The sequence below is a fragment of the Anabrus simplex genome, chromosome X (assembly GCF_040414725.1).
Source record: "Anabrus simplex isolate iqAnaSimp1 chromosome X, ASM4041472v1, whole genome shotgun sequence".
NCBI classification, from domain to species: domain Eukaryota; kingdom Metazoa; phylum Arthropoda; class Insecta; order Orthoptera; family Tettigoniidae; genus Anabrus; species Anabrus simplex.
In genome coordinates, this window is record NC_090279.1 from 58,917,356 (window position 1) to 58,942,478 (window position 25,123).

At 36.9% G+C, this 25,123-nt stretch overlaps 1 protein-coding gene across 1 annotated transcript in view; it reads right to left on the bottom strand.

Annotated features, from left to right (window-relative positions):
- Positions 1 to 11,357: 11,357 nt before the first annotated feature.
- LOC137503272 (gastrula zinc finger protein XlCGF57.1-like) overlaps positions 11,358 to 25,123 on the bottom strand; it is a 76,984-nt gene continuing 63,218 nt past the window's right edge. The window contains exon 3 of the mRNA XM_068230818.1: positions 11,358 to 11,867. Coding sequence (XP_068086919.1) covers positions 11,358 to 11,867 — 510 coding nt within the window. The remainder of the gene's footprint in view (positions 11,868 to 25,123) is intronic.

Here is a 25,123-nt window from a genome sequence, read left to right on the forward strand (position 1 = left end):
TCGTAGATCTAGAAAAGGCATTCAATAATGTTGATTGGACCAAGCTATTTAAAGTGATTGGGATCAGATACCGAGAACGAAGAATTATCTAAAATCAGTCTCCAGTCATAAGAGTAAGGCAAAGCTGCAGGATTTCCCCCCTCCTTTTCATTGTTTACAGTTTACAAAGAATAGGCAGTAAAGAAAATCAACGAGGGATTTGGAGAGGAAATCACAATCCAAGGAGAGGAAATCAAGACCATGAGATTTGCCGATGATATTGTTATTTTATCAGAGACTGCAGAAGATATCGAGAAGCTGCTGAATGGTATGGACGAAGTCCTGGGTAAGGAGTACACGATGAAAATAATTAAGTCCTAAACCAAAGTAATGGAGTGCAATCGAATGAAGGCAGGTGATGCAGGAAATATTATATTAGAAAATGAAGTCCTAAAGGAAGTAGATGAATATTGTTACTTGGGTTTAAAATAACTAACGATGGCAGAAGGAGGAAATAAAATGCAGACTAGCACAATCAAGGAGGAGCTTTCTTAAGAAAAGGAATTTGCTCACTTCAAACATTTATACAAGAAATAGAAAGACGTTTCTGAAGACTTTCATCTGGAGCGTGGCATTGTATGGAAGTGAAACATGGACTATTACCAGCTCAGAAAGAAAGAGAATAGAAGCTTTTGAAATGTGGTGTTACAGAAGAATGCTGAAGGTGCGATGGATAGATCCAATCACGAATGAAGAGATACTGAATTGAATTGGTAAGCGGAGATCGATTTGGCTAAATTTGATGAGAAGAAATGATACAATAGTAGGACACATCTTAAGACACGGAGGACTTGTTCAGTTGGTTTGGGAAACAAGTGTAAGAACGGTAGGGGTCGACCAAGGTATGAATATGGCAATCAGATTAGTGCAGAAGTATGATGCAGTAGTTACGTAGAAGTGAAAAGGTTAGCAAATGATAGGGTGGAATGGAGAGCTGCATCAAGCCACTCTATGGACTGATGACTCAAACAACAGCAACTTGTGAGATGACTTACCGAAGTGCCAAACTTCGTCCATCTGTCATATTCAGGTCTTCACAAGCATAAGGTTCCAATATAAATCTAAAGTGCTCTTTAGGCAAATACACATTTTTGTGAAACATTTGAACTGATAATTAATTTGAAACTTTAAACCTCACTGTTGAAACGTTAGTTAATGACTCTCCTCTTCATGAATACGCTACATTACCATCGAATAGTTTTGAAAATAAAATACAGTCCGTGGTTACTCACTGGTAAGGTGAAGTAATTTTTAAAATCGGTAAGTAGTTTTTGACTCTATCCGTTACAAACAATATTCTTTATAATATTTGTATAGTTTTAATACATGGAACTTCAAACATGACACCTGACTAACCTTATTAATTCTGCTCATCACTAACTAACCGCTTAGTGCTAATTGAAAATTTTAACATTATTTCAGATGGTGGACACGTTAGCTATTTCAACTGAAATGCTAGAAGGATTTGTCCGTAATTCATCACCTGCAGATCATTTCTCGTTTTCAGCAGTAATCATGTCAGCGTCACACGAAGAAGCCTCAACTTCAGAATGTTTTAGTTTTGTAAGTTATTAAATTGTGACACTAGAACTATTTACGTTTGCTGCTAACCACATAGAATTTGGTAAATTTTCTGTTAATATTTTATGTATTACTTGTGAAATAAACCTACTTTCGAAACCCATAAACTGTGAGTGTTAATGCGAGCTCCTCGTAACTTCTTGTGGAGCACTGTATCCGTGCGGTCGCTGAAGTAAACATGCAGCCTGTTTTTGCCTATTGTTGTCAACAGCCAGGAAGAGTCCAGAAGTTCAAATTCAAGGGATGTATGCTTTGGTGACATACGTATTTAAGGCAGCAATAAAGCTGTTAGCACAGCGTATACCAGACAAAGTGTTTCACATCACCTGTTTGAGCAGACTATAGTATTGCGCTATGCAATATAAGGTACTAAGGAAAAGAAGATTTATTCCTGTCATTCTTATGTAGCACTCAAGATAATTTCCTTAGCAATGTAATACACACACAAGTTGTTATCTTCAGCTCCAGACACATAGTCTTACTAATAAACATCCTTATACACTTGTTTAACACTTGAATACACGTTCATGGCCACTTTTTCTGGTTAGGCCGATCTGTATATAAATCTGAATGTTATCGATTGACATAGGTAAATATCCAGTTATGTACAGTATTTCAAGCCACATCTAATGCCGTTAACAAAAATAATGTTAAAAAGGAATCGAGTGTGAAAATATTAATATAATGGAAAGTTACTTCAGATAAAAAATCTTCATAGCATGGAACCTACTATGTCATAACTCCCATTTCATCTTCATTAAGTTTTCAATTATTTCACAGGTGGTAAAGAAACATTTCGGATTTTAAATTTGAATGATAAAATATCAGTACGTGTCATTCCTTACAGTCATGTTCAGAAATTAGTGTGCGCAAGCACGAAAACGTCAGTCGCTGGCCAATGTCTTTACTATTAACTCTACATTGAGGGGAGGGGGAAAGCAAGGCAAATGGTCTCCGGATACGGAAGTTAATTTTAAAACAAACCTCAAGTTTTTATCTCGCTTAGTTCTTAATTTGTGACAGGAAGAACGTCTCGTTTGTTTAGGTTTCACGCGTGATGTGCCAGTAGGGATTCCACATTCCGTCTGCATTTAAATCTCCAGACAGTCGTATGCACTCCAGTGTTCATTTTATTATCAGTACAATACTGATGAAATAAAAATCAGTGATAAATGAACTCTTCAGGACAAGTGGATTGTCGTTGTGAAGTTTTGTGTAATTTGAGAGTGCGTGCTTTTGCGTGGGGCTTTTTAGTTCATAGAAAAAGGCAGAAGCCTGCACAATGGATCTTCAAAATAAGAAGAAACGTTCCATAGTAATAATTGTCACTGATAGTAATTACTAACCACTTTCCTCGCTCATGTCCGTAGTGCTGTGAGAACTTGAATTTCGCAAGATATGAAGCCGCCTCTAGGATCTTTCATTAAATCATTTCTGGCTGTGTTAAGGAGAATTCGAGCATGTGCCTTCGTAAATGTACATTCAATTTTAAAACTTCCGTCATCTTGTTTCACTCCACCTCCTACAGTGTTTTATTTTACGAACGCCTCTATAATCACAAAATGTTCTGTCTTCTACTACATCTTCACAATATCTTGAAGATCATCAACGTTATTTTCCATTCTTTCAATGTTTGCTCAGTGGATGAGTCGGATGTTTCACCACGATTATATTACTGCAGAGAGTAAAGGCCACTAAAATAAACTGATCACTCGTTTCCTTTCCGTCAGTCGGTCCTGGTCTGTACAAGTAATTCAGCGAATAACTATAACAGACGTATACACAGGAAGCTTATACACCGTTTATTAGTAAGACTGATAAATATTAAAACATTAAGACCACTGTCGCTTCCTTTCGCTCCTAGTCATTTCCTATGCCATTATCCCGATGAAACCTGTTCATGGCAGTTCTGACACCAGCTGCTCTGAAGACTGGAGTTGGGATCATGGCTGAATCTTGATGTACGCCACTTTCAGCAGGGAAAAACGAACTAGATTCCTCTTTCGTAGAGGGACGGACATATCTTCCTTAGTTTGGAGGCAGCACATGTTCCATATTCTTAGTCATTAAAAGCAATACAGTCCACATTTCGGCTGGAGAGTACGAAGTACTATTACATTAACAGTCCTCTCAATAGTCGAGAAACAAATTAAATAGGTAATATGTTAACTGGTGAGCAGCTCAACAATAGGGGCAGGGTGTGGTCGGATCACACGGAAGAACGTCGGTTCGATTCCTCGTCAGGAAGTCGACAAATGTCAGAAAATAGATTTCCTTCTCCGGAAGTGCACATTGCCCTGAGGGTCGCTCAGTCTATACTCGGTTAATTCCTTGGGATAAAGGCGGCCGGGCGTAGAGCTGACCACTCTGCCCCACCAAGTGCCGAGGTTACGGATAGTGGACTGTACGTCCGAGCTGATAAGTGGTGTGGAGGGAGAGAGGAGGAGAGGACAGCCGGTCAGTACATAACACTAGAGTAGTTCAGTCGACCAGTTGGATGACATGCATATTGCCTATCCCGGTCTTCGGCGAGGGGAACTTCTGCACCTTCTGTATTTGGAGTCGTCCTCCGACCAGACTACTAAGCAGTATCGAACGGTAGAGAAGAGAGGCACGATGAAGTATTTATGAAGCAATTGTGATCAGTGGAAAAAGGTAAATGAACATGTAAACGGCCTATGAGATAGATTTAAAGCGATTCTCGAGATGTTTAAAAACAGGTATGTGCCTTTCATGGTGAAAAGGAAGAGTTGCTATGGCCCACTATAATATAACAGATAATAAAGCAGTTTAGGAAAGAGGTGCATGTCAGAAAATCTATTTATCAATTAGAGTGAAGAAAGGACAGACTGCTGGATTTTTCTAGGAAAATTAAATTACGAAAAAAGTCATCTAAGGAAAGCATAATGGGTTGGTTACTTGCAAGTCATGAGAATGTTAGTGAAAGTGTTGAAGTATTTACTGACACATTAGGGGAGAAATAGGTTCCTGGAAGTATATTCCAGGGATCATGAATGACCAAGGGTAGTGTCCTGGTACAGGTGGTGACTAATACTAGCGAAGGACGGAAATTAGCGTATAATAATAAAGATCCTTACAAGAGAGATACTAAGAATACTAAGAACTAAAGCTGAAATTGATAAGGAACCAGGGAATACACAAAGAAGGTAAAGGGTCGGGATACAGTTGGATATCTGAAGTACTGATCTGATTACAGCTTGCGAAAGGGAAAAATACCAAATGCATTGAGACTTGTAATGTGCAAAGTATGGGTTGGTTAACATAATGTGGGTAATTAGATGTCAGTGACATATAAGGTGTGGGAAATAATTATTCCCAATTATATTTAACACAGCAGTTGTCAGGATAAATGGAAAGATATCTGAAATCTTCAAGACACAAAGGGGCATTCGCCATGGCTGTATGTTTTCCTATTGGTGGCAAAAAGGTATCGAATCTCCGATATGCAGATGACACTGTATTGATTGCCATGGATGAGGCAGAAATGACAGAGCTTTCAGACGGGGTCAGAACTGAGAGCATCAGTTTGAGTTTGCATATCAACACGCAAAAGTCAAAAATTTTGGTAGTTTGTAGGCCTGGCAAGCTGAACAAACTCAGTGCCTTCAGCGAAATGGAAATGGTTTCTGAAATTTTTTACCTGGGTGCCATTATAACTAGCAATAACAGCTGTGAAATAGAGATCAGGAGAAGGATTGCCTTGGCCAGGAATATCATGTCTCAGTTATCTCATATTTGGAACGATCGCTACATTTCTGTAAAGCTGAAGATGAGACTAGTACAGACACTGGTACACTCTGTCTTCCCCTATAGTGCTGATTCAGATTTGAATAAGATCAAGTCTTTCGAGAAGTGGTGATGGAGAAGAATGCTTCGCATTCCTTGGACAGCATTTCCAATCTACAACTACATCCTCAAGGAGCTGAGCATCAATACCAGGTTATCGGCAAAATGTCAACAGAGGATTCTCCAAATCTTTGGTCATATTATGAGTCGTGGAGAAGGAAGCCTTGAAAAGCACATAATCTTGGAAAACCTGCCTGGAAAGAGGGAGCGTGGGCGAGCACCTATACGCTGGACATGCAACAAAGACATCGTTCATACAATCTACCGATACAGCAGAAGACCGTGGAGGATGGAGACGGATACAAAGAAATATCTTCAGAGATCACGATCCTCAGGATTGAGGGACCGATATAGACAGACATATTTAAGATGACATGTGGATGAGGACTCCCTTGATGTTAGTTGACAGTTCTGTTGTTTTCTAAAACACCATTTAGCGGGGAACCATTAAAATCAGTTCCCTTACGATTACCTCTTGATTTGCTATTAAGCCTGTTGATAGGCTACGTGCTGTGCAGCGAGGGCTCGTGAGGGATCACACAGACGACAGCAGAACTAAACTAAAGGAAAATAAATTAATTCGTAGGTCAAGACCCGTCACTGAACATTCACGGTCTTCGAAGACGTTGAACCGCCAGAATTTTATCCCGAAGGTGTTCGTTTACGTGGCAGTAAATGTACCGAGACGAGGCTGACCGGACTGAACCGGGTTTGAACCCAGAACATTGAGTTCTCTACAGTAAATAATAATCTCAGAATATAGTACGTTGTATAGTATATAAACCAAGAATATTGTATAGTAAATAATGAACAGAGATTACAGTACGTTCTATAGTAAATGCACAGTGTATTGTATAGTAAATAGTGATCTCAGAAATCAGTACGTTGTATAGTATATAAAACAAGTATATTGTATAGTAAATAATGAATACCGAATACAGTACGTTGTATAGTAAATGCACTAAGTGTATTGTATATTAAATAGTGATCTGATAATACAGTACGTTGTATAGTAAATGCACTAAATGTATTGTATATATGACAGTGATATCAGAATACAGTAAGTTGTATAGTATATAAAGCAAGCATATTGTATAGTAAATAATGAACATAGACTACAGTACGTTGTATAGGAAATGCACCAAGTGTATAGTAAATAGTGAGCTCAGAATACAGTACGTTGTATAGTAAATACACCAAGTGTATTGTATAGCAAATAATGAATACCGAATACAGTACGTTGTATAGAAAATACGCCAATTGTAAGTTATAGTAAACAGTAAATCAGAATACATTACGTTGTATAGTATATAAATCAATTATATTCTATAGTAAATAATGAATACCGAATAGAATACGTTGTATAGAAAATACACCAATTGTAAGTTATAGTAAACAGTAATCTCAGAATACATTACGTTGTATAGTATATAAACCAATTATATTCTATAGTAAGTAATGAATACCGAATAGAATACGTTGTATAGTAAATGCACAAAGTGTAATTTGTAGTAAATAGTGATCTCAGAGTACAATACGTTGCATATTAATACACCAAGAGTATTGTATAGTAATTAATCAATTCAGAATACAGTACGTTGTATAGCAACGGTTACGGTAAGAATATCAGAGAGAGAGAGCAGAGTTCGTATCTATATCCATAATGCAGAATTTTCTGTTGTTTGTGTTAGAGATTTTCATTTTCTTAATCTGGCATTCAAGAGAGAGATCAGTGTAGGAATACATCAGGGTAATAGAGATTTTTATAGTGGTTATACGTTTGTGTCATAAAATTAACGCTGTATTGATTCATATGTAGACAGCACATGTAATAAGAAGTGTGGTAGTTTTTTATTCTTGCGGTAATCAGAGAGATCAGGGTTCGAAATCCATGTGATGCATGTATTAGAGATTTTTATTCTAATCCTGAACAGAGAGAGATCAGTGTTGGAATCCGTGATTATTCATTCTGTCACGGTGACTGTTGTGTTTGCGTCATAAAGTTGATGTTATAAAGAGGCAGAGAGGGGTAGGTTTTCCATGCAATCAACATCATCTGCCTGCATGACAATTTTTGTTGTTTTTGCAACCCCATTAAGAAGAAGAGGCCTAACAATGAAAATACATACATAGCAAAATGAAAAACAAATCACAATTACTCACCATGAGGCAGTAGCACAAAATACAACGCGTGAAGGGCCAATACATGAAGGATAAAAGGACTGGATCTTAAAATTAACGCTTGAAAGTTTGCCAGGTCAATATTACTAACTACTAAATAAGAAGCGAGATTAAAGTTAAATTAAAAAAAAAACTTAATAAATTAAGCTTTACATTTCATTATACAGTATACATATGTACAATTAAATATATTTTTGAAAAACAATAACGCAAAGAAAATTGAATTGTGAAATAATACTTCATAATGAATTTTAAGTAGACATAAATGAAGCTGATACCAGCATTGGCTTCTTTAAGGAATTAAATATTTGGAGGGCTTGAAAACTTTTATCCTTAATAATCTGGTAAACAATGTTTAATTAAAATATTGAAGAGATAGAATATTTAAAAAAAAATAGGTTGCAAAAAATATAATTTATAAATACTTGAACCATATATACTTGATAATTACTATACGGGCCCGCAACTACTAACGCTGTTTAGAATTGATATTTGCTACACTTCCCAGATTAATAATTACAAGTAAAACACAAGGACACACATACTAAAATCGACTGTGGCTCCAACCGCGAATAAATATTAAACAATTAAATGAAAGAATATTAAATGACAATAAATATATAGCAGAAAGCTTTCCCAACCAAGTCAAGCATTACAAGGGAAAAAATAGAATAAACGTTGCACACTTAACAACAGAACACGGAAGCAAACAACAGAAGCTAGTCGTTACCGACGCCAAGCCATCATCCCGTAAAAGTCGTCAAAGCCACCAAAATTAAAAATGTGCCCATCAGATAAGATAATATGACACATTATGTAATAATAAACGAAGGCAAAGGCCCCAAACAATGGATAGTATGTGACAAGTAAACGTCAACAGAACGGCATATATTAACTTAAATGTCGACCAGCAAATTTAAATTTTTTGCAGACTCGATGTTATTAAAAGCATAGTAAGAATAATTATAATTACAGTTTTGGATGATAGTACGAAATTACTTTTAACATTTAAACAGTTCGCCAAAAGCTTGGATAATTTTGAATGGAGGGGGCTTTGGATAATGCCAGATGCATACGTGAGGTGTTTCAATTAAAGTCGAGAACAACGCAAAAAACGATCCGATACAAATCGTCAGGCAGCAAACGCAATAGCAACACAGTTAGAAGGCAAATTCAAACAAGCAAGAAATTAGGAAGGAAAACACACATCAAAATTAAAAAATAATAATCACGAAGAATGAATCAATGACAATCAAGCACGAACGATAAGACAATAAATTTAAACAACTCACACAAAACACAACCTCATAGACGCATCACTAGCGATTCCAAATTCCAACATAATTTAATTATATTTACATTTAGAAATTTAGTACATAACCAATACAAGAACATTTTGTTTACCAAAGTTCACAACCGACGTTGCCAAAAAGAACACAGTTCAATTAAATAAAGAAATGTTGTCGATAGGATCAATAAAATTATAGGCCAAATTCACGGTAAGATTTCTTACTTCTAATCATCCGCGGTCTTAAAGATCTGCCGTAGTAATTATGATTTTCCAGTACTTACATTTTGTAACGGTCGACACTCACAATACTTTCTATTTACACAAATAAATCAAACTTTAGGTTGGAGCTCACAGATATATAAGAAAAAAGACACAAAGGCGTAGCCTTAGTCGCCCCATACTTAACCAGGAGTACTCCACTCCATTTGTAACACGCTCCGGGTATCCCAAAATGTCTTCCCACGGACAAGGCAGAACACAGCCATCTTTGAAAGGTGGCACTTAAGCACTTTATGCAGCAGAAGAGTTTGGATGCCTTTTCCTCTCATTGGTAAGTTTAAACATCATTCTCAGAAACTTTAAATTTACTTTTATTTTCCTTCATAAGTAAAATATTTTTTAGTTATCCTGATGAAAATTTGTATGCGTATTGTGACATTTTAGGTCTATTGTAATTGGCAGTGAATTTTATGTGACCGGACTGTACGCCATGTGTTCCGCGCAGAGTGTCGGCGGCGGAACCTAAAGGGATGACTTCTTTTTTCTTTTTGTATAACCTGTTGTGCGGTGAAAGACAATGTTGTCACCGCAAGAGAAGACGGGAAAAATGTTAATACTGCTGAACTCTCTATCCACGAGAAGTACTACATTCAAAATATTTCGTAATATCACAACTTCAGATTCGACGTGTTAATAAACATTCTCCAACAAGTGTGCATAAAAGCTTTGATATCACATTTCAGGAAGGCATAAATAATAATATTTGGAAATTAAATTAATTGTGGAATTAATTAACTAATTAATTAACCCTTTTGGACCCAACCCCATTAGAAATTTGTTTTCACAGTTTATTTATTTATTGACATCATTTTAGACTGCAAAACACATTTAAAAGAAAATTACACATACTATTATCTTCAAAAATGGATGTTCCCAATTGGGAACAATGGTCCCACACAATAGCTCTATTGAGTCCAGTCTTCTGGAACAATGGTGAGCAGTGAAGGTGCAACAGGACTGGAATCTGTGCACTACAAGCTGGTACGAGATGGTGTGCTCCACCGGTTCTCTGTACAAAAGAAAGTGATCCTGAAGGTCCAGTTCTAGGAGATGGTGGAGTGGATGTAAACATACCACTGACTAGCATTCTGGTGAAAACAAGGTGGTCCAGCTTTGACTCTGGAGAGAGCAGTGTGTGGATCCGCCAAGCAGCAATTCTCAGCATACTGATGCAATTCATGAGTATAGGCCAGTACCATTTTTTGACGTTATTACCGGCCTATACTGCGTAGTAAAACGGTCAAGTAAATCCACTCCACCCATATACTTGTTGAAAGGTTTTATTAAAAGAGGCTGGGTAACTTGTATATGCTTTTTCTGACTTTGGTTATACCGTTTCACCTGCTGGGTAGGATGCACTTTATCAAAATTTGTTGCAACACAAACAACTTTATTGTCTTTCCACTTTGCTGCGAGGACCCTTCCATCAGTTCTAAAGTCGTATGTTCCTCGAATGGACTTGTCTGTTGAGGTAATATTCTGGAGAGGGCAGTTCATGAGTCTCACCTCGCGCACTGTTCCCGTAGCCCTGAATCCAAGAAGACGTAATTCAGCCAAGAGATCATATGACGTGAAAAAGTTATCCATGAACACAATATGACATGACGGGTTGAGTACACAGCTCAACATATTTTTCACCACTTTAGTACCCAAAGGAATACCAGATTTCTGATTATTGATGTCTCTACCACAATATGGATCAATATTGAATGGATATCCAAGAGATGAACGTAACATCCAAAGTTTGAATCCGAATCTGAACGGTTTAGCACGCAGGAATATTTTGCAACTATGGCGCCCATAGTAAGGTACCATTTGTTCATCCACACTCAATTCTCTTTCAGAAATCCCGAACTGTTGTAAAGATTCATTTACTGCCTGAATGAGAGGTCTCACTTTTACCATTTTGTCTCCAGGTGTCAGGTCTTCATTGTTGGCAACATGAATGTTTCTTTTCATCGCCTGAAATTTGTTACGACTCATTTGCCTTGAAACAAATGGAACAGAAACATCTTCTGCCTTTGACCAATACAATTTTTCTCGTGATAAAGAATGATATCCGGACATAAATATTATTCCAAAATTTTTTTGCACATCTGTTTATCACAGTAAAAATTAGTCATATTTTATATGCGTATCTTTTCATTTCCCTTACAAACATGTCCAAAATACGATTATTGAAAAAATAACGGAATAGGGAAAACGGCTCCAGTCCTACAAGGTGAGGATGACTTTGTTCCAAACTGTCAATAGGAGTTTCTTGTAGATTGGCTATATATTTTTCCGACTTCTTCCATTGCGGTGTAATTCTCTCTCTCTTGCCTTTACTACTTGCCGTTTTACTGGAAATGCGTGGATCTTTTTCAGATCTAGCCCTCTTAGAATGCGATTCACCGCCATCATCAGTATCATCTTCAGTAGCATGGTGTAGTTCCACCTCTCCACACACTTCTGCAGGCAGATCTTGCTCATCGGTGCATGTTACGTCATCGTCACCAGCTTCATCATCTGTCAAGTTCCCATCTCCTCCTTCAGGGGGCATTATAACAATATCTACTTCACCCTGTAGATTGTCATTTTCTAATTCTTCTAAAATCTCTTCAAGTTTCAGGAATTTCTTGAAAGACATCTGAAATAAGTGAGAAACGAACTTATATGAAAAACGTGAAGCGAAGCGGATGTTACATCGAACCAGTTATATGTACGAAAAAGTCATAGAAGTTTTACTGATTAAATCCGGAGAAAATGAGCATTGATAATGCGTTTGAATTTCTCACTAATCTTACTAATACAGATATTCAAATTTGATAAATGTTTAGGTTGTCAGTGGAAATGTTACTGTGTCATACAGGAAAAACACTATATGCAAGGTCCCATTGTTCCCATTTGGGAACAAAAAAATGAATCCTTTACCATCCCCCCATGTATCGTGTTCTTAATATTTACTTTGGTACATTGTAAACTCCAGAGATAAAAAAAAACATATTTGTCACTGATTTTTTAAACAAATATTATAACTTACTTCAAACGTAAGTAAGAACGAAGTCTGAAGACATTCGGCTGCAGCATGAATATACTGTCGGTACTGTATAAAACCTCGAACAGAGTTGGAACTCTCAAACGGAATTCAATACTAGGCGCGAGTAACAATAGAACAGCCTAAACTTAGCTTATTGTTTCCTGACAAGAATAAGAAATCATGTTCCGATTTGGGAACAATTGGATCAAATAGGTTAACAAGATATTAGGGGACATGTTAATTACAACGTCGAGGAATTCAGGACGTCAATCGAATCACGAGGTATGACGTCAGAGCTCAGAATATAGGTGGCGAACCGAGCTAGGATTTTCTTACTCTTGCTTATCTGCTGGCTTTGCGTGTTTCTCGGAAGCTCACTACGCAGGGAGGTCTTTTATAGACCTGGACAGCTGTTACTTACACCACGAGGAGAACGGTGTCATTTCTTGGCAGTTTAACAGACCATCTACAATCATAAGAGACGTCAATAGTGTCTGGGAAGAAAGATCGTATCATTACATGTCAACTGTGAAACCACGAGTGGGGAATTTGTACTAACATTTTTGTGAAAGTTTCAGTGAACATCAAGCAGTACCAGTTCGATACCGGTCAAGGCAATGAAGACCTACAGTAAGAAATTCGTGTGTCCCGGAGACACCGCCCACATCAGGATGCAGTACTAAAAGACGGGACCAATGCCGACAGCGTCCTAATGCCATGAATCCAGCCTAGAAGGAGACCAGGGTCAACAAGACATCCAAGTTAAGTCGACATTACATTCATACTGGGTATTATTTGTTCTATGTAGCTGTAATAAGTAGTTAACTTTCTTCTTGAAGGGATTATTGATTGAACAGTAGTTTGAGTAGATTTCTAGTATCTTTACCATGTCATTTTCTTGTGTTATACGACGTTGAATTTGTATTTTATCCTACTATTCGATTTTAAAGTGCGTGATGACGGTATGTCAACATCATCGACCACGCGGGTTTCAATAAGTCATGTCATCGGACAAGTATCTGATTTAAATATCAGCCATCAGCTAACTTTTAAGGAATTTTACGTTTCCATTCAATTACTATAATATTGAGGATTGTGTACGCGTGATATTTTTATTCTTCGGAATTTATTTCTCCTATATTTTACCGAAAGTGGTTGCCACGTTTTTTATGAGGGAGCAGGCTCATCTGACATATTAATTGCGCCGTTCCCGCGTCCAGGCGTGGACACAAGAGATCCTGACTAGCTCTAAATTCAAATAATCCGGTGACCAAGTTTTACGGGTGTGAGTTCCGTAATGGAAAAACGTCCAGGTAATGGTAGTTTCTAACTAACGCAGAAAGACGTCTCTAACTCGTAACTAGTTAGATACCATGCTCTTATTAGCGCTTAGAGAAATTGTCGTCGATTGAAACAACTGCAGTCTTACCACTAATTCTTATTCTAAGAACACAGAGAAAGAATATTTGGTTTCACTATTCCATATTTATTTTAAATATTAATTCAAACATTCAAGAAAATTATCTCAAACTTTGCCAATAAATTTTTTTGAAGTGAGTGACTCACTGTCATCCCTATAGTCTATATCCGTCAACAACATTTCAGAAAAATTACATCTTCCGAATTCATCCTAAATAAATATCTTCTCGGATTACACTATTTCCTTCCATAAGTCCATTGATCTCAAAATTATAAATTATTAGAATAAATACTATGTAACATCTGGGAAACTTTTGAAAAACATGTTTTCCTTCGCATACAACTCACGAAGTTGGGCGACAATAAAATAAATTAATGTGAATCCAGTTAATTGTATTTACATGTGCCGTACTGGCAAGAAAATAAACATTAAAATCAAGTATACCAAGAATATAGGATGCATCCTCAAAGAAGAAAAAAAAATTGTATTAGTTACTATTTACAATATTCCTAGCGATACTCTCTTGAGAAAATAAAGAAACGCTTGTAGAATTGCCGAGTTAATGTTCAGTTCAGGATTGGAGTTCAAGTTGTCTGAATCAATTATTCTTGGAATAAGTAGGCCTATTAGATTCTGTTAGTTACCACCTATTCCTTACTCTTTAAACTGCCGCATTACTTAATTTTCACTGACTGTTTGTCTGGATGCAGGTTTAAAAATTCTCAATAAAAGCTATCACAAAGTTCTTCTTCCTTTGATCTGACAAGTACTCTCTTGTATGTTTTACAGTTTAAAATATTCACTTCCGCATACTTAGTTGCCTCTTAGTTGCTCATATTTCCCTGTGTTACACACCATAAGCTAAGCTACGTCCATTGTAAGTCGTAATCACCCTTCAAGTAACGTTATTGTAAGATTTAATTTATGAACTTAAGGTAATGTGGCCTTAGCTTATTGATATTAGACTACGTGCGTATAAGGTTGCAAGAAACGTCACCACACATATCATACATAGTTATCATAACACATACTACCAATGGAAAATCTACTTGATCAGATGACACTATCTCCGACTAAAAAAAATAATTCTCTTTTGAAAATCTATGTCACCAGTGATTAGCCTAGTAGGTTGAATTTTGTCCAGAATAATGTTATACACAGTGAGAGTTTTCAAGATCATCCTAAATAAATCAGTGAAGGCTCAAATCTCATCTTGCGTACATATATGATTCTCTAGGTAATCCTAACATGGACAAAAACATTGCACTACACGTCTCGAGATCATATCCTGAGCTAAGTAAAATGCGTAGGATCCAGAACTATAACAAGGAATTGGCGAGAATTCAGTGACACTCTCAGAAACATCATTTGCAATCACGAGATCTCACTTCGCACAACTATGACTATTTCTCTCTCGAAGAAAACAATAAATACAACCATCATAAATCATTAACAACCTTACATCATATCTATAACGCGTTAAATATACTCACATTTCATATATAACAACTCTTTCACTTCATCATATGTAAATCACTCCCTTAACTTGCACATCAACGTGCCGTGACATTCATAAAATGCCTACATTACTTACTACTGTCATAGTGCTAGACTTAACATGAACTCGGAGTAGTCTACTGCCTTATTCCTTCATAAAACACTTCCAATATACGATATCGAACTGATTGACATTGATTAAATTAGGACACACAGGTATTAATGCCAACTTCACTCTTTACTCTTCACTGATAATAATAATAACTCTAGCTATCTCTCCTCACATATCACTGGAAAACATTACGATTGGAAAATCACTTGGTGACCACGCCTACAAATGGAATTGACATTTCCTTTGGATGAGTACTTACTTCCAATCATCTCAGCTAGACGTTTATCTACGCACTGTCTTCGCACAAAACATCAACATCAACAAACATCAACATACAATAAAGGAAATAATATACTCTTACTTACGAAAACGACTTGGATAATGGACTTAGCTTTGCTCAAGATGGTCTCGGTGTTTCCTCATCTCCGGTCATCTGAGATTAGGATCTCGTCATCTGGTTCCTCCACAAGTGGTCGGGTACATCGTAGCTTCTCAACACTGATTACGGGTCATCCGGGACAGCCAACATCGTATCGCCTCATCAGGATCCAAGTAGCGTTGCCTTGCTTCTTTACCGACTCATGGTTGAAACTCGAGCGTATGAAACAGAACAATAATAAAATATTTGATTCATTGCTGACATCTTTCAATTAATATATCTCTTGTGTTGCTCAAGTGGTATAGATTTCGTTAGGGTACAGTTGATCCAACAAACTAGTTCCAAATCGACTAAGATAGATGTTCTGTATATATTCCAGTTTGAAAATAAATCTCTTTCCGCTATCTTTTTATTGGCGTAAATGCACTCAACAACTGATCAGTAGGTGTCCTTCAACATTAAGCAGAATCGGGAAAATTTTATTGAGGCCCTGCGCCACTCCGTGACGTAGTTCTACTGTAGTCTATTTATCTCTTCTTTTTACGTATTTAATCTCCCGCGCGGCGTTTAAATCTTGATATCAGCAGATTGGCGTGTAGTCGCGAATTATCTTTCGTTTCCAATTTATAGTATTTAGCTCCGCTGGATAATCCCTTTCAAATCTAGTCTTGCGTCTTCTTAACACATCGAAGTCAGATTATATAATAAGTGATGAGCATTTTTTTTGAATAATGGTTTTAAATAATGTCCATTTGTCATTTTTTCCTGCGCCTTCTATACGCGGTTATTTCCGTAACCGACCGACGAAAAGACTTACATTTCGGCCCGTACTGACGTTAAATGCATTTTATTTGACATTTTGATGGCAGAGACTCCATCTTTGTTACTACAGCTCTTATAAAGAACTGTGAAACGGCACATTAACTTCCCCTACGTTGAAAGAAATATATGGCTTGCTATATATTTATTATATTCGCCTTCCTTCATATAATGGGACTTTTCACTGTTCTTTATAAGTTCTTATTTATATCATTACTCCTTTCTTCGGGATAATCTGTTCATTCATGATGTAAGTGGCTTCAATGCATACTTCTTTGCTTCGTCATCACCTGAGATGGTCTGCCACTTCTCTATTCCTTGAAATATAACTTGATGTTTGAACTGTTATGTACTCCTTTCAAAATCATGAATTAACCTGCGTTATGAAATAACTGTGAAATTTGGAATCCAATGCGTTCTTTATATTCTCAACCTCACCTTCTAGTTCAAAATCGGCGTTTTTTTTTGCTTGTTATCTTCTCATTTTCTCTTCTACATTCGAATTCTCTCGAATTTGGATCGAGGATTTGTTCTTCCTGTTTCCTCTTTTTGTATCTCTGTAACTCAAGACTCTCCGCTCCCTCTACATCAGCGTTGACGTCTTGTTCTCTAATTGCTTTCTCCCACTTGACTTTCTCGTTTCGGTCCTCATTTACTTCGCGTATAGGTCTCCGATTATAAGTTTCCCTTCCTTGGTTGTCTCTCACATTTCTTTTTCCGTAACCATATCTTCCTCTGAAATTACTTCTTCCTCTGTTTTCTCTATACGGGTTCCTGTATCGCATGTTGGGTCTATATGCTCTATTTCCCATATATGCTTCTTGGTTGTAGGACCCTTTCCTGCAATAGCATTTTTCTTCATCTCTCCTTCCACTCTCCTGGTTTCCCCATTGTCTCTTCCTGTTCATTTTTCCTCTTTCTTCAGGGGTATTCCTATCGATGTTTTCCTGTGTGAGCACATTAACCGTTTCTTCACCGTAAGTATTCCTAACCATTCTTTGAGGGTGTGGTGCTGTAGTCATATCGATCTGTCTAAGTGTCGTTTCCATTTGTACTGCCGTAGTTGGGTTAGCAGTAGCCAGCTGTCGTTGTACGTCTGAGGGAAATTGTCGTTGTATCGTCTTGATCGCTTCAAGTTCACTGGGTGGCGAATCAAGATCTTGAAAACGGTGAAACTGGTAAGCGAAGTAATCACTAAACCCTGTTTGACCATTAGTAGCATACTTGCGAGAATACAACTCTAGACGTAAACTCTGCTGCACTTCTGGACTCCAAATTTTTTGTAAGAACGCCGTTTTAAAGTCGATATACTCATGGAAAGTATACTTAAATGTTTGGAACCATAAGCTTGGATTAGCATCTAAATGCTTTTCCACTATTTTCAATTTCTTCTCCTCAGCGATGCCATGTTCCTTAAAGTAATCCTCCATTTCCCTAAGGAAACGTTTGGGCGAAATACTGGTTGAATTATTAAAGTGCTTCGGTCTATCATCGAAAGTTTTTATGACGTTAATAATCGTAGGATAACCACTGCTTCCGTTATCCACATTTGTCTCCCCCATACTGTGGTTAGAACGTGTGACTGGTATGGGTGTCACTTCTCTTTCATTTATTTGAAACTCAACTCCTCTGTTCCGCTCGCTACCAGACATCATAACAGTCTTTCCTGGTCCTTCCTCCCGAATTTCTCGTAACTGAGCTTGCATTTGTCTAAGCCCTTCTTCAGATTTCGATATTCTTTGGTTTAACTCATCCTTATGTTGTTCTATTTCGTCCCTTATCTCCGTTATTCTGCTCCCAATTTGGTTTGCAGCCTGGTCGTACTTCTTTTCCAGACTTGTACTCGTGGTTTGCACGTCCTCACCTAGTTTTCCTATACTTTCTTCACATAATCTCCATTTTTCTTGGGAATCTAGGCTTAACTTTTCCATGTTGTCTGATAAATCCTTTATTACATTCTCCTTTAAAGACTGGAGATAGTTATTGTTCCCTGTCATTTCTTTCCTAATTTCGTTTATTTCTTCTCGTTTCTCTCGGTTCTTCTCCTCTATACTTCCACTAATTTCAGCTTTCCATTCATCTATATTGTTCTTGATCTCTTCTTTCATCTCCTCCATCATTATCTTATGTCTTTCATCTTGTTCCCTAGTCACTTCTTCCATCTTCTCCTGATATTTATTCATTTCTTCCCTTTGTTCTTGCTGACCTCTCCTTATTTCCACCATCATTTCTCTATGTTTTACTTCCTGTATCTCCCCCATTTTTCTCTCCAACTCTTCCATGAATCTCTGATATCGTTCCTCTTGTTCTTGCTTCTCTCTCTTCCTCTCTTCTTCCTGCCTCTTCTCCTGCTCCTCTCGTTCTTGTCTCTCTTTATTCTTCTCTTCCTCCTGCTTCTTAGCCATTTCTTCCACCTGTTTCTTATTCATTTCTTCCATCATCTTCTTCAACGTCTCTTCCTGCTTTCTCATTTCTTCCTGCCTCTCTTTCTTAGCTTCCTCGTCGCGTCTTCTAGCTTCTTCCTTCCGTTTTTCATCACGCATTCTAGCTTCTTCATCACGCTTTCTGTTCTCTTCCAACCTCTCCTTTCTAGCTTCTTCATCACGCTTTCTAGCTTCTTCATCGCGCTTTCTATTCTCTTCCAATCTCTCCTTTTTAGCTTCTTCCATCATTTCTTTTATAGCCTGCAACAATCCCCGTTGCTCTTCTTTCTGTCTTCTTTCTTTCTCTTCCTGTTCTTTTTGATATTTCTCTAGTTTCTCTTCTTGGCCTTTCCGATACTGTTCTCGTTCTTCTCGTTGTTCCCTTTGATATTCCTCAAATTGAGCTTTCAAATGGCTTAACGTCGTCATATCGATATTCAATTAGTATTCTAAATTCTAAAAATCCTGATAAACTTTATATTTTCCCTAAGTTCTCCACAACTCAAGTTCTCCAGCAATGTCTCTACCACTACCTCAATCAACAATATATATATTCAGTAAATAAACAGGCAGGCTTCACTACTTGGATCTAACTCAGCTCACGATGTTGACCCAATCACACTAGGAAATATGAGGAACTTGTTCATGTACTTATGACTCCAATTCTTAACTGAAAATAACTCAAATAACCTCTTACAATCTATCTCTTATATCTAAGTTACATCTAAATAAATCAACATATTAGCGGTAATCTATCCTTTCCAAGTTCTGACTGCCATCAGCCCTTTTCTGCTATTCTCTTCAGAGCAATCATCCATTTCTTCTTTCTCCTATTCCATTATCTATACTGGGCATCTACTCGTTCTCACAGTCTAATATCTTGCTGTGTCCATTTCGATCCCATAAAATAATAATGCATAACAGTCTAGTAAAGAAATTACCGTACGACATCTCCATCTCCATGCAATCATCTTGCTGTTAAAATCAATAACTCCTCATCCATTAATTCCTAAAATATCTCCTTTATCTTACCCACTTCTTTTGAGTAAATTCTCCCATTTTACTCGAATATTGCACCAAAGATCCGTCATTCGACTATCATCTCTGTCATCTTCTTAACAGGTTTCCCGATGTTTTCCTCATTCTTACTGTTACATATGGGAATCAACCACTTCACAGTTCTGTGTCGTATTCTTTCTCTTGGAATTCCCACGACGACTTTCTCTTGAATTTCCACATGCATGAGTATCCCAAAAATTCTACTTGGTTTACGACCAACGGTTCCCGTGGCGTTTTCCTCCATTCGCATCACGTTGAGGCGCCATTTTCTACTTGCGCCGTTCCCGCGTCCAGGCGTGGACACAAGAGATCCTGACTAGCTCTAAATTCAAATAATCCGGTGACCAAGTTTTACGGGTGTGAGTTCCGTAATGGAAAAACGTCCAGGTAATGGTAGTTTCTAACTAACGCAGAAAGACGTCTCTAACTCGTAACTAGTTAGATACCATGCTCTTATTAGCGCTTAGAGAAATTGTCGTCGATTGAAACAACTACCGTCTTACCACTAATTCTTATTCTAAGAACACAGAGAAAGAATGTTTGGTTTCACTATTCCATATTTATTTTAAATATTAATTCAAACATTCAAGAAAATTATCTCAAACTTTGCCAATAAATTTTTTTGAAGTGAGTGACTCACTGTCATCCCTATAGTCTATATCCGTCAACAACATTTCAGAAAAATTACATCTTCCGAATTCATCCTAAATAAAAATATTCTCGGATTACACTATTTCCTTTCATAAGTCCATTGATCTCAAAATTATAAATTATTAGAATAAATACTATGTAACATCTGGGAAACTTTTGAAAAAGACATGTTTTCCTTCGCATACAACTCACGAAGTTGGGCGACAATAAAATAAATTAATGTGAATGCAGTTAATTGTATTTACATGTGCCGTACTGGTAAGAAAATAAACATTAAAATCAAGTATACAAAGAATATAGGATGCATCCTCAAAGAAGAAAAAAAATTGTATTAGTTACTATTTACAATATTCCTAGCGATACTCTCTTGAGAAAATAAAGAAACGCTTGTAGAATTGCCGAGTTAATGTTCAGTTCAGGATTGGAGTTCAAGTTGTCTGAATCAATTATTCTTGGAATAAGTAGGCCTATTAGATTCTGTTAGTTACCACCTATTCCTTACTCTTTAAACTGCCGCATTACTTAATTTTCACTGACTGTTTGTCTGGATGCAGGTTTAAAAATTCTCAATAAAAGCTATCACAAAGTTCTTCTTCCTTTGATCTGACAAGTACTCTCTTGTATGTTTTACAGTTTAAAATATTCACTTCCGCATACTTAGTTGCCTCTTAGTTGCTCATATTTCCCTGTGTTACACACCATAAGCTAAGCTACGTCCATTGTAAGTCGTAATCACCCTTCAAGTAACGTTATTGTAAGATTTAATTTATGAACTTAAGGTAATGTGGCCTTAGCTTATTGATATTAGACTACGTGCGTATAAGGTTGCAAGAAACGTCACCACACATATCATACATAGTTATCATAACACATACTACCAATGGAAAATCTACTTGATCAGATGACACTATCTCCGACTAAAAAAAATAATTCTCTTTTGAAAATCTATGTCACCAGTGATTAGCCTAGTAGGTTGAATTTTGTCCAGAATAATGTTATACACAGTGAGAGTTTTCAAGATCATCCTAAATAAATCAGTGAAGGCTCAAATCTCATCTTGCGTACATATATGATTCTCTAGGTAATCCTAACATGGACAAAAACATTGCACTACACGTCTCGAGATCATATCCTGAGCTAAGTAAAATGCGTAGGATCCAGAACTATAACAAGGAATTGGCGAGAATTCAGTGACACTCTCAGAAACATCATTTGCAATCACGAGATCTCACTTCGCACAACTATGACTATTTCTCTCTCGAAGAAAACAATAAATACAACCATCATAAATCATTAACAACCTTACATCATATCTATAACGCGTTAAATATACTCACATTTCATATATAACAACTCTTTCACTTCATCACTCCCTTAACTTTCCCATCAACGTGCCGTGACATTCATAAAATGCCTACATTACTTACTACTGTCATAGTGCTAGACTTAACATGAACTCGGAGTAGTCTACTGGCTTATTCCTTCATAAAACACTTCCAATATACGATCTCGAACTGATTGACATTGATTAAATTAGGACACACAGGTATTAATGCCAACTTCACTCTTTACTCTTCACTGATAATAATAATAACTCTAGCTATCTCTCCTCACATATCACTGGAAAACATTACGATCGGAAAATCACTTGGTGACTACGCCTACAAATGGAATTGACATTTCCTTTGGATGAGTACTTACTTCCAATCATCTCAGCTAGACGTTTATCTACGCACTGTCTTCGCACAAAACATCAACATCAACAAACATCAACATACAATAAAGGAAATAATATACTCTTACTTACGAAAACGACTTGGATAATGGACTTAGCTTTGCTCAAGATGGTCTCGGTGTTTCCTCATCTCCGGTCATCTGAGATTAGGATCTCGTCATCTGGTTCCTCCACAAGTGGTCGGGTACATCGTAGCTTCTCAACACTGATTACGGGTCATCCGGGACAGCCAACATCGTATCGCCTCATCAGGATCCAAGTAGCGTTGCCTTGCTTCTTTACCGACTCATGGTTGAAACTCGAGCGTATGAAACAGAACAATAATAAAATATTTGATTCATTGCTGACATCTTTCAATTAATATATCTCTTGTGTTGCTCAAGTGGTATAGATTTCGTTAGGGTACAGTTGATCCAACAAACTAGTTCCAAATCGACTAAGATAGATGTTCTGTATATATTCCAGTTTGAAAATAAATCTCTTTCCGCTATCTTTTTATTGGCGTAAATGCACTCAACAACTGATCAGTAGGTGTCCTTCAACATTAAGCAGAATCGGGAAAATTTTATTGAGGCCCTGCGCCACTCCGTGACGTAGTTCTACTGTAGTCTATTTATCTCTTCTTTTTACGTATTTAATCTCCCGCGCGGCGTTTAAATCTTGATATCAGCAGATTGGCGTGTAGTCGCGAATTATCTTTCGTTTCCAATTTATAGTATTTAGCTCTGCTGGATAATCCCTTTCAAATCTAGTCTTGCGTCTTCTTAACACATCGAAGTCAGATTATATAATAAGTGATGAGCATTTTTTTTGAATAATGGTTTTAAATAATGTCCATTTGTCATTTTTTCCTGCGCCTTCTATACGCGGTTATTTCCGTAACCGACCGACGAAAAGACTTACATTTCGGCCCGTACTGACGTTAAATGCATTTTATTTGACATTTTGATGGCAGAGACTCCATCTTTGTTACTACAGCTCTTATAAAGAACTGTGAAACGGCACATAATGCTACGCTAACGATACAGATTGCTTTCTTTTGGATCCGATTTCATACTTTTAAGGGAGGATATTGTCTGATTGATATATTTACGTGAGGTTCCAGTCATTTATGAGAATTTTCCCGTGATAGTTTGGACGGATGTGGCGAATTATTTTCGATATTGTACCCCTCACGTTGTGCCACGTGGAGAAATGTTGCATGGATTATGGTGACTTTATGTGCTATTTGGGGGCGAATCTTCGCGTCTCTATGATCAGAAGCACATGCAATCTATTTTCTGTGATGTTGTGTGCAACGATGAATGGATATTTAGGAATAATTTATCGTCATTTTTGATGTATTTGCGAGTAGTTGTTTTCGTGAGAGAACCATAGGCAATAGCGTCTTCATAAAATATTATTGAACCACGAGGTAAACCACATGTCTTCCTACAAAATAAAATTGAGCGTATGAGATTGTTAGAGCCTTTTGTCATACTGCATGAGCGTCATCGCAATAATATCAAAATCGTGGCTGTGTAATATTACTCAATGCCTCGACATTTGATAAATTTTGGTAACGTCCTGAGTTCGATGTAGATATTGACGATATTATCAGTCACCATTACCCAGACTATTTGTACCTGATGGATTATTTCTATGTGCAAGCCATTATTTACGAGAGTCTTCCATTTCCATAAAATGGACGTATAACGTGTGGACGTGTGTGTATATTTGTAAAATAGTACCCTTAGTTGTAGATGGTTCCAATTCTTTCCTTGGTGGATGAGGGTAAGGGGAGACTTATTACGTGCATTTTATTTTGTTATTTCCACAGGTTGAGTGATCTTATTTTTGTTATGAAGTTTTGATGTGTGTGTTACCACCGTTGTTCTGAGTTTCGGCGTTGTGTTAAGGTCATGACACATGGTTAAAATTTAATTTAATTTTTTTCCTCTTTCTTGCTTACTTTTATCACGTAAAGTCACGTGTATTCTGAGGTTACACTGAAGAGATAATCACTGAAAGGTCGCTTTAAATTGGAGAAATAATTAGCAAGTGAAATTAATTTTTTAATTATTAATTTTTTGTATTTCATCTTTTTGACCACTCAAGTAACTTAAGCATTTAAAATCTTGTTCCAGAATTTCCGGCATGATTTGAAATGCGTACGAGCATAATTCTATAACAAAATCAAATTTAACATTCAAATAATATTCGATAAAATATGACTTTTATGAAAACAATGTGTGTCAGAATTAATAAGAATTCATTAACATGTACCATCTCATTTGCTTTAATTTTTGGATGTACAGCAAGAGTTAACGTAAAATTAAAACTTTTAGTGATCTTCTCACACAATCATAATTCTTAGAAGGACGGAATTATTTTGTAATAAATCATCCACCATTAATGTGTATTTCGACGGTTCATTATTTACTGATATCTGTCCATTTCCTTGATCCACACCATATTTTTGTGGAACATGTCAATCCCTTACTGAGCACCCCTGAGGGTGTCTTATGTTTCTAATGTGTTAGTCGTGGCATAAACAGGCAGAATATGTAGTTTTTGCTTCTTAACAAATGAACTAGAACCATTGCTCTAACTTTTGTTTTTGGTATCTTTGGGGAGAAAATACTTCAAGAGAATGCCAAAAAATTAAACTACTCCAATCAAAAAGGGAGAATAACTATTATTTCAAAGGATAACCTAAGGATCTTAGTTCACATTGTTAACATAAGCATTGTAAATATTCTAAAACATTCATATTCCAGTAATATGAAAAT